At 41.7% G+C, this 11,111-nt stretch overlaps 2 protein-coding genes across 2 annotated transcripts in view; one reads left to right on the plus strand and one right to left on the minus strand.

The window, feature by feature from the left end:
* Nucleotides 1–10,467, minus strand: part of foxp2 (forkhead box P2) — a 123,789-nt gene extending 113,322 nt beyond the window's left edge. The window contains exon 1 of the mRNA XM_037760169.1: nt 10,380–10,467. The gene's annotated coding sequence lies outside the window, so the exon portion shown is untranslated. The remainder of the gene's footprint in view (nt 1–10,379) is intronic.
* Nucleotides 817–8,612, plus strand: ppp1r3aa (protein phosphatase 1, regulatory subunit 3Aa). The gene is made up of 4 exons (XM_037760167.1): nt 817–1,690; nt 2,841–2,899; nt 3,868–3,959; nt 4,572–8,612. Exons 1-4 carry the CDS (start codon nt 921–923, stop codon nt 7,743–7,745), a joined length of 4,095 nt encoding a protein of 1,364 aa, XP_037616095.1. The 5' UTR covers nt 817–920; the 3' UTR covers nt 7,746–8,612.
* Nucleotides 10,468–11,111: the final 644 nt, after the last annotated feature.

Below are 11,111 nucleotides of genomic sequence, written 5' to 3' on the forward strand. Positions count from 1 at the left end.
GTTTTTGATCATACACTAAAAAAAAACTCTGAACAACTTAAAATTTTGACCTGATGATGGCGCTAGATGAAAACTTAAGGGATCACCAGAGTCACTACAATTCATTCAGACACGAACGTCTGTACAAAATGTAATGGCAATGCAATCAATAGTTATTGAGGTATTTCAGTCTGGAGCACAGTGAAGGACCAACTGCATTTTTTATTCGATATCCATTTAAAGCAAATGAAAGCAAATGAAATATTGTGCAAGCTAATGAATATTGCCAGCAAGTGGTAGTTCAGTTTCTAATTCTGCAAATCCTAAAATAATCTCCATCTGGCATAAAGCTGTCCAGCTGTGTATCTACATGCACAGATTATATCACGTGGTAATAAAGTGATACATCATGGTTACATGACAGTTTTGTTTATCAACTGGCCATAACAACCAGAAGACACTGTGTCATATAATTTACACTCAGATCAAAACTCCCATCTCAGCCAATTCATTATTTGTGTTTTGTATAATACCACAAGGATAGTAAAGTTAAAATACAGCTTGTTAGTTTGGAATATTTTCCAATTTGAAGGAGCAACATACTTCAAACATTGGACATTGGTTTTTACTTTAAAGTGCTTTATAAAAGCTATATTTCCCTTTATTTATTTTGTAACTAGCAAACATATTGTGCGAGGATAACTGAGAGGATAACTGGCCTGCCTTGGTCTAGTTATATGTGTCCTATTAATAGGCCTGGCTCAGACTCACAATGTTCAGCTGTAACCGAACTCCATCTGTCAAGTCACGTCCTCTCCCTGCTCTCCCTTCTACAGTATCACTGCAGCCGGGCTGGGGGCACTCTGGTCTGTGCCACCCTCCGAGCCAGACAGACGGCAGGACGGACGGGCGGACAGCTGCCTCTCAGACCACCGCGCATTATGGAGGTCTGCACGTTGGAAGAGGACGGGGTGGTTGTGGGGCAGGGAAGTGAAGAAAATGGGGAGCAGGAAGAGGGGGGAATGAAGGCCTCGTCTCCCACGGGTTCCAACACGGACGAGGAAACAGACGAGGACTCCGAACCAGAGCCTCCGCAGGTCAATCGGAGGAAGGTGTCGTTCGCCGATGCATTTGGCCTCAACCTGGTGTCGGTTAAGGAGTTTGACAATGCTGAAGTAACAGAACCAGAAGTCAGCCAGCCCCCTGAGAACGAGGCGACCCATCCCTTGGAGGAGTTCTACATGTCCTCTCTGTTTGCAGTCCCCTCATCCCCAGAGGAGCTGGACCAGAGTCTCCAAGCGCAGATGGTAGAGCTCGAAAGCATCGACCTCCTTCCGGGAACCACCACGCTGCGTGGCATCATCAGGGTGGTCAACCTCTGCTACGGGAAGTCTGTTTACGCCCGCGTGAGCCTGGATCGCTGGACAAGCTACTTTGACGTGCTGGCGGAGTACGTGCCCGGATCCAGCGATAGGAAAACAGACAGGTTCACCTTTAAGTACACTCTGGTGCCTCCCTTTGAGAGAGAGGGCACCAGAGTGGAGGTCTGTCTGCGTTATGAAACTTCAGTGGGCACTTTTTGGGCGAATAACAAGGGAATGAACTATGTGCTGTTCTGCCATAAGAAAGGAAAAGTAAAGGAGCACGGGCCTCAAGCGCAAGAGGAGAGTGCGTTCTACAAGAGCAAGAGGAGCTGTCTCAAAGCTAACAGGTGAGAGAAACTAATGCAGTCTTTTTTTAAACATGCCTCAGCTGAAGGAAGTCACATCACGCTCGTGACAATAGATGCCATTACATAATAATAATCAATAGTCAAATAAAATGGAGGTTATGTGGATCCATCAGTGCTTCATAGAAGTAAAGCTATTGAAAGTTCTTCAACCAGACACAAGAAAAAGGTCCCAACTAACTCTCATTTGCTGTGGTAGGAAAGTGAAGCTGTGCTGCTCCTCTCATTAGGTGGAAGCCGGGCAATTGTGTGTTTACAGTAAGCTGTTATGTAACTTTTCAGTAATGGATGTTTGGACTGCAGAACACATATTGCCCATTTAAGGTCAGGTGTCTGTTCAGGTTTCCATGACGTCTCACCACGGCTAAGGAGGCCAGATATGCTGACTTTATCCTCTTTGACCCCAATTCACAAATAGCTTTTTTTTCTGCTCTGGGAACAATAATTCCATATTATGCATCTGTGCTTGCTCTGGTCTGACTTGCTGCAGTATAACAGTAATGGAAATGTGATAATACAGCAGACAAACATTAAAAAAAGCATTTCAATTGTCTCAGTTTCAAAGGCTGCTGGTATATATATATGCTCTCTGCATGGAATTAAGAATCACAGCTAACTTAGTGTACATATCTTACTGTATATCATAATCATAGCAGGTACATATACAGTACAGCAGGCGCTGACCCCCTCTTTATTTTACCATTTCGCTAAACTTAGTCATAAAAATAAGATATACTATAGATAAAGAGGAACTGGACAAATTAAACACTGAGCCTTGAGGCATTATATGGAGGTTAGTGGAAAGAGGGTGCCAATGAGGGTGGCTCCTGTAAGAAAAACTGGAATGGTTTGACCATTCCACGCATCACCACTCTTTTTCATATCCACCTAACAGAAAGAAATACAGCAAAACATGAAAAAAAATACACAGAAAAGAGTTTCACTCTAAAATGTGATAACCCCTGTTTGAATATTTGCAACATTGTGTCAAATTGTTGAAACAAATTCTGAATGAAGCCCCTTAAAAAATACATGTAAAAAGCTGAGAAACACTGAAACAATGTGATTTATTAGCTGTAAAACATATCTGTGAGCTTGTGTAATGTTATTCCTACTTCTTTTTGAACCATAGGAGGGGGAGTGCAGAGGAAACGACCTGGGAGACCAGTAACCTATCAACAGCTGCTGCAGGTGTGTATACTTAAAGGGGAACAGCGGACATTTAAAAAAAAAAAAAAAAAATACTCTGGAGGCTATATAACAGGATGAAAAAAAATATTGCTCATGTACGCGCATTTTTGCGGGGGCGCACCGGGAAACCACGAGGTGGCTGCGTCATCAAGGTAAACGCCTGACTTTTGACAACATTTGCACTATAAATAAACATACTGTCACTTCCTGAATTTATTTTATATTAACAATAAACACTTATAAGACAGGGAAACTGTGTCATACCTTTCTGACTTCTTTCGTCTTCCAGTAGTTGAGCAAAGTGCTGTCCAGTAGAATTGAAAGATTCATGACAGGATTTCAGCATATGTTGTAACGGCCGTCACGCTCACGGGACAATTGCGCCTAGCAACAGGCACAACAAATTATGTTTTGGTAGCTAGCTATTTAGATAGTAAAATAACGTTATCTATAGCTAATTACATAAATACAGTACTAGACTTTTGTTGAGCATGGATGGGAATAGTCCGAGATGCCTTACTGGTGTTCTGTTCCTCACTGTGGAAACTACAAGCTAGCTGCATAAACTAGAACTACTGGAAGACAAAAGAAGTCGGAAAGGTATGACACAGTTTACTCATCTTATACTATAAGTGTTTATTGTGAATGAAATCACATGAAATCCATTCAGAAAGTGACAGCATGTTTATTTATAGTGCAAATGTTATAGAAATTCTATTTATATTACCACTGGCAGGGAGTTACTGTTTACCGTGATGACGCTGCCATCTCGTGGTTTTCCGGTGCGCTCTCACAATGTGTGCGTACATGAGCAGCTTGCAGTATCTTTTCCATCATGTTATATAATACCATTATTTTTTTAAAAATGGCTATTGTTCCTCTTTAATGTTTCTATGTGTGTGCATGCGTACATGAATTAAGTATGTGTGTATAAGCGTGCAAGCAAATTTTTGTCTTTTTCTTTGCAGAAGCAGAGGCCACACATAAAGCAGAGGAGGCTAACAGAAAGAACAGCACATATATACAATCATTACTATATAATGAAGAACACAAAACTTTGGTGAGGTTCATTTATCATCTTTTGGGGGGGAACACAACACACTCCCCTTGAAATCTGTGGAAAAAAATGTAACACCAACATCACTCAGAAGTAAACACTGCTTGCGACAAAACAACTCACGATCACTGCTAGTCACCGTGTCTCCAGCTGCAAATATAAAGTGAGAAAGTATGTGTGTTCTTTCTGCAAAGACATGATAGCTGAGCCAATAGATGCATGTCATGCTGCACAGTCCTCAGTGGGCCCCAGAAGGATATAGAAAGTCAGCTAACCTGACACTTGAGAGCATGTCTGAAATGTGCAAAACTATTAATAATAAATGCAACCTGCTTGTAAAGGTGCAGGGAAGTTGATGATGTAAACAAAAATAGGTGTATGTGCTGATGGTTGCAGCAGCGTTGCAACACATTGCCTCATCAGAGTGATGTTTCATATGAAAGAATACTCAATGAATGGGCCATTGCATTCATTTTTGTCATCAAGCCAGTATGAGGATTTAAAGTATAGCGGATGGCTTTAAAGACTAACACAACTGGTAGCCTCTGGCTATAGTTCAAGTAGTTCAAGCATTAACACTTGGCCTGACCTTTGACCTTTTGGCCTTTTCGACAGGTGGATAGCATAAAAAGCAGGCACAGAGCAGCACGTTTGGCACGCGTGCAGGATTTCCTCTCCCAAAGGAGGCAGCAAGTACCAGAGGCACATGACTCGGCCGATGGCCAGAAAGTTTCTCGGCCTTTGCCAACGCCGTGGGGCGACTCTGCCAACTTTCTCCAGAAACGCCAAAAGAAACAATCCAACGAGAGTCCACAGGTGCTCACCTACCACCAGATTCCTCTGCTCACGCTGGACTGGAACAACGACAAAGCCCATCAGTGGGGGGCGGCTGACACGCATGACGTCTGGACTGGAGGAGCTAAAATGACCTTGTCAAATGCGTCAGAGGAAAATATAGAAGATACACCTCCTGTCAATGATATGTGGGGGACCTTTCGCAACGGTACAGATGATACGACTGATAAAGAAGCCTCCGTGTGCGATGTATGGCAGGCATTTCTTAATGGGCCGAGCTGTACGGACCATTCTGGTGTTCCGGAGTCAGAATGGCTGCAGACGGCAGCGTCAGTGTCTCCCTCGAATGATAAAGAGCCCAATGCCCAATATGCAGCGAGCAGTCAAGAGTGTGAATTTCAGGTGGGCGCGGATACACCCACCACCTCGCATGCACGCACCTCAGCTTTATGTCAGCTGCTGTCAGATACTTGCGAAATATCATTGGATAATGTTGCCTTGAACACTGAAGACCACGAGCCGGAGGAGGCATGTGTCAGCAGCCCACGAGATGACAACACAGCGACACGAGATGCATCCCAAAGGTCACAGACAAACTCCGTAACAGACACTCGGCAGGAATTTTGCCTCGAGGGGGCAACGCCTGTGTCCGAGGGCTCTGCTGACAGCTCAACTGAGTGCCACAAGCATGCGATCAGGGAGCGAGAAAGAGAAGGAATAATGGGAAGAGCAGAAGGGATAGGAAAGGATGAGCCCTTCACACCACACGCAGCTGACTTAGTAACAAGCTCAGGGGAGTCAGAGACAACAGACATGACAGCAATGCCAGAGTCTCAGAATGCCAGCGCCGTCGATAGGATCTCACAGGGAGCAAGGCTGCATGAGGGTCTTTCTTCCAGCAGGGATGGCGAGGTTACAGGTAGCGCACACAATGTGATGGATGACACGCTGGCATTTAGGGGGACAATCAGAGAGGGGACAAAGGATGGGGAGAGGTTTGTCTTTTCCACATCCAGACAAGGAGTGGAGGGAGGGATCACGAATAACTGTACGGGAAATAAAGTACCTACAGATGAGGAGATATTTAGGCCACAGAAAACAGGAGAGTGTGAAATCTCCCAGAGGTATGCAGATGAAAAGCAGCATGAGGAATTCAGGCTGAACCAAAACAGTGAAAATCCATTACAGGAGAACGAGAGCGATGAAAATGAAATAAGACTCGCACAGACAAACGCAGATGAATCCAATCCGAGCCAAACATCTGAGGAGAATTTCAAGCAAAGCCAAATAATGGCATTCAAATTGGAGGAATCAGAGAGCGAAGATGTTGCGTCAAATAACAAATCCTCGGAAGAGGTGGAACCTTCCTATTGTACGACAAGCGACGAAACAAAGAGACTAATTGGTGCAGAAGTGGGAATTATTCAGGTATTAAATGAGGAACATAGTGACAAACTTAATTCATCATGGCAGAGGGGAAAACCGTCAATAATTTCGGAAGTACATAATAAACAGTCAAGGCCAATCAAAGCAGGGGAAGAGGTGGGCATTCAGAAAGAGGAGGATTCAAATGAAACAAGTGAACATGTATTAGTCTCAAATCAGATTGAGGAAGGAAACGGTTTGAGTTGTGACGGAATAATTGAGGAGCAAGAGGAAATAATAAAGTCAGCACCAGAGACAAGACACACAGTGGAATCCAGGGAAATGAAAAAGGTCTTCCAAGGTGATCATGATACATTCAGACCTTTTCCAACAGATAAATGCAACCCAAACGCCGTTGAGGTGGTAGAAATGAGATGGACTCACTCACAGGACGATATGAAGGGTCAGAGAGAGGATGTAGGCCGTGAAATGAGCCAAGAAGAAGTTAAGGACGTTGTAAAGAAAGACACTTCAACAGAACTTCAACACCAACCTGAAACATTAGATAGAACAGAGGAAGATATGAGTCAGAGAGACAAAGATGAGAGGGTGAGTATTGGAAAGCTGGAAATAGAAGAGCTGGGGGAGTTGATGGGTAATGTGGAGAACCCTCGGGGGGAGAGCGAGAACGCACCGGCTGAATTGAAAGAACGAGAGTTGTCAGCAGAAGTTGAGAGCTCTCCACGTGTTGAATATCATAAATCGTCAGAGGGAACAAAAGACCCCATTACGGCGGAAAATATCGTAGCACTTGAAGTGATAGAGTCAGGATCGGAGGAGGTGTTCATAGAAAGATTTGGAGAAGATTTGGTAAGGGGGGTTTGGGAAGAGGTGTTCGGCCAGAATAAAACAGATATTGTTGATGGGATGGAGATCGAGCTGGCAGATATACCTGATATTACACAAGATTGTCTTTTTGAGACAGACTTCAATGATGATTTTGATTCAGGTGTATTTTCCTTGACAGAACTACCAACAGATCCAAATTTAAGTCTCTGTCAAGGCCTGGAACAAACCGTATCCACTAAGAGCGATGAATACTCCCCGAAAGAGACGAGTCAGTCGCTCGCCACAGCAGAACCAATTCTCTCAGAATCACAGACAGATTTGAATTCAAGTGCTCATCTCAGTCAAGATCTCGCCCCCGTTTCAGCCGCTCAGAGTAGACAGTCATTGACTGAGTCGGCCCAAAGCTCTCCGAAGGATCGGGAAAACAGCACTCAAATACGAGAAAGATCAGTCACCCGTCAGGAGACAAGTAGACACAGAGAAGACTGCGTAGTCGCCCACAGGGAGAGTTTTAATCGATCGGCACACCCGGCTCACAAACATCCGAGTTCCTCCTCTGACAAATTAAAAGAGTCCGATAGTGTTGTGTGGTTGATGTTGGACATCCTCAGTAACATCACCAGACTGCTAATCTGCGTTCTCTTAGTCGCAGGATTCTTTTTCATCGTTTCCCTGTATGATTTCTCAGCATTATTTGCGCTCTACATATTTTCATTGTGTTGGTGGTTTTACAAGTGGAAGAGACATCGAGTGACGACAAACAAGGAGATGGAGGGATAGTCTAAGAGTTATTAAGAGGGTGTTAAAAGCTGCTGTGTGTAGCATTTCTTAATCATAACTGTCAAAGTAACTGTAACAGTCTTCAATATCTTCATACTGTTTATTCAGATTGTGAAGATGATTGGAAGCTACAAAAATAGGTGCAATAAAACAAAATGCTACACACAGCACTCGTAGCTTGTGTGTTTGGTTGTGTGTTTTTATATTTGGTTGTTTCTAACTCTCATTGAGTTTGGTGCAGTGGTTCCCAACCTTTTGTTTGTCTTGTGGCCCCTTAAAGCAATGCCTAAGTGTGGCCCCTTGTCACTCGTACGTCTACCAAAGAGTGACTTTTGTGGTTTATGTGTTTCATTTAGATGATATGAGGAAAGTATGAAAAAAGAAACATACTTTTGATGCAGTAGAAATGTGTTTTTTTCAACTTCATTTCTCTCCTGTTATGTCTCATGGCCTTTACATTTTTTCTTGCGACCCCTTGTGGTGGTCCCAAACCCCAGATTGGGAACCACTGAATTAGTGAATCAGGGGAGGTTTGTTTTTTTGTTAATCAAATCAACAAGCAACTTTGCATTCAAATTTAAATAAAAGTACTAGTTTTTTGTTTTCTTTGATTTAATCCACTTTTTGTTGAATGTGTTTTAGTGTAAACAATTATATGTATGATGTGTGTATATTTGCAGTGTTTTCTGGGCCCAATATCACTTTACAATGCACCAAATGGAACAAAGTGAGTATGTGTTTGATCCTTATAAATAAAGGATGTCTTGAATAGTGGGGCATTGGAGATTTGAAATGTTTATCTTTCTTGGATTTTCTTCAATAAAAGAAAAAGAACTTGAAACTTTTCGGGGGTCTTTTACAACGTAAGGTTTTTGTTGAATATGTTGACTGATTTTGTATTTTTTTTAATTCTATATTTTATAATTTTATACATTTTGGCCAAACTCGTGACAAATGACACCAGGAGGGAATGTTTGGAAACAATTTATTTCATAATACTTGACGAGAAATAACTGGCTTCAAATCAAGATGCTTATTTATAGATGCAAAAAATGATCCTAGATCTATTTGTACCAAATATTTACCATATTAACCCATGTTTTATCTGCTATCCCTTTGGTTTTATGATTATACAGGAACTTTTTTAGTCCTTTTGTATGACGCTACTGTTTTTTAGGGTCTTATTTCAGATATTGTCTGATTCCATTTGTTAAATATTATAATTATACTGTATTGGCATGCATTTATACAGTATATTATGCATTTTCTTCTTGCTTTTGATATCTTATACTTTTTTTCATTGCCTCCTTTTTAAAGCACTTAGTGGAAAAATACAAAAAAAGGTCATTATTACCCAACTAACCTTCTCTATATGTCTATTAATGACTTGTTCTGTATCTAACCCTATGCATCAATTACAATAATGCTTGTTGTCTGCAAAACAAAATAACTCCTTCCTGTTTAGTCATTGTGAATGTTACTGGATATTTGGAGCTGCATTGCTTTACAACAAGGGGGAGTTGAGACAAGGTATACAACACTGTTTTAAGACTTCATACCTGAAATGAATGCTCTGTTCAGTACAGTCGCCTTTAGTGTGATTAGTGTTAATCCTTGTTGGAAATTGTTCCCAAACTGTGTATTAACAGTCACATAGTCTTTCAGTATTACTCAAAAGATAAGTCACTGACATCTTCACAGACCGGAGGAACAGTCAGCAGTTCTTTGTTCTTGGATTTGGAGATTACTATAAAGGTAATTTAGTCATTTCGAGGGAACTTAAAGCATTAAGAAAAAGGTCAGAAATATGACGATCTTTGAAGGATATAATCTTCAGAAGTTTCAGCAGAATTACATGTTGATTATCAGACAAATCAACTCTTTGAACCTTAGTCTTTAAAGTGAAAACCATCTTTGCCTCTGTCTCTAAGGAGTCATTTATCGGGTTCCATTTTAGTGCCCGCTGACAGGAGCTGGAGTTAAGTGAAATTCACATAGCAAATAGTCCATTTCATCCCTGCTCATGTTGCTCATGTGACTTACTAAAAGCACTATATTACAAGGTTAATAATACAATAGGATAAAACGGAGGCTTTTGACATTGTGATGTCCAATTTCGTTGCTCTTACCAGATGCTTTTCCAAATGGAAACATGCCATTTGGGAAACCGTTTATACTGTCGGTACCGTTTTGACATGGCATGTTGTCCATCCGGTAACCACCACCACACCAACAAGTGTGCACAAGAAGAAGTGTATTATATATACACACTATATTCAGGGATTTTTGTGATATAATGGAAAATAATTCAAATGTATTATATGTTTTAAGGGACACATGGCCTTTCAATTATGATAACTGATGTTAACCTTGATGATAATTCAGATTTGTCAGTAGCCTTCACGCACACTGTGGTATTTATAGTTCCGCCTTTTCATAGTGAAGTCAGTAATTGAAGTTAATCATATTTCACTGCCTGAGTTAGAGTAATGGAAAAACGTACATAATTTCTTTCGTCGGTAACAAAAGAGATTTTGAAATCCCTACATCTGCAATAATGTGGAGTGGGTGGAAATAGTTCTGCATGTATCCATATGTGTTTTGATAATGTGTCTGTCAGTTGTGTGTACTTACATATGCCTCCATCTCCACATTCTGATGAGAAAAACAGTCCAGCAAACATCTGGCGGATGGCAATATGCCAAATGGTGGCCATGTCCAACCCTAAAGAAGCATAAAAATACACAAAACATGATTGAAATATGAATATGTTTTTTGGGATTTTACAATATAATGCACTTCACGACTAATAATGACAATATAAATTGTCAACTCTCATTGTGGTACTATATCTATTACACAAATGCTTCAGTGCTGACGAGGCTGTTATCTGCTTATCCACCACAAGCAGAGAAGTCTCCCTGTGTGTCACGCCGTGTGCGATAAAGTGGCGCTTTGAGTGACACTGCGGTTCAGTAGAAGTCACTTGATCCCATCTGGGGTATGTTGACCTTTTGTAAACTGGCTCCGATCTCATGCTGGCTACTTTAGCAAACTGGCCGAAAGCCAATGTTGGCACAGCGGAAGGGCTACTCTACACAGGGCGCTGCTCTGAGGATACAGTACGAACCTGGCACGGCCACTGTCGTGTGTGCAGACAAAAAGTAGCCGTGACAGGAAGAAAAGTGAGAAAACAAGGACAGAATCTCGATGAGCCGAGGCTACCCTGAGGTGCAAGGCTACTCGTTGTATTATTTACTAAATCGCATGCCAACATGTATGAACAGAAGGATTATGAATTAATCAGCGCTGCACTAGGTAGAGGGATAGGGTTGCACGTTTACAAATCCAGATGGTAAGTTAGTT

This window comes from Sebastes umbrosus, chromosome 23, assembly GCF_015220745.1.
Source record: "Sebastes umbrosus isolate fSebUmb1 chromosome 23, fSebUmb1.pri, whole genome shotgun sequence".
Lineage (NCBI taxonomy): Eukaryota > Metazoa > Chordata > Actinopteri > Perciformes > Sebastidae > Sebastes > Sebastes umbrosus.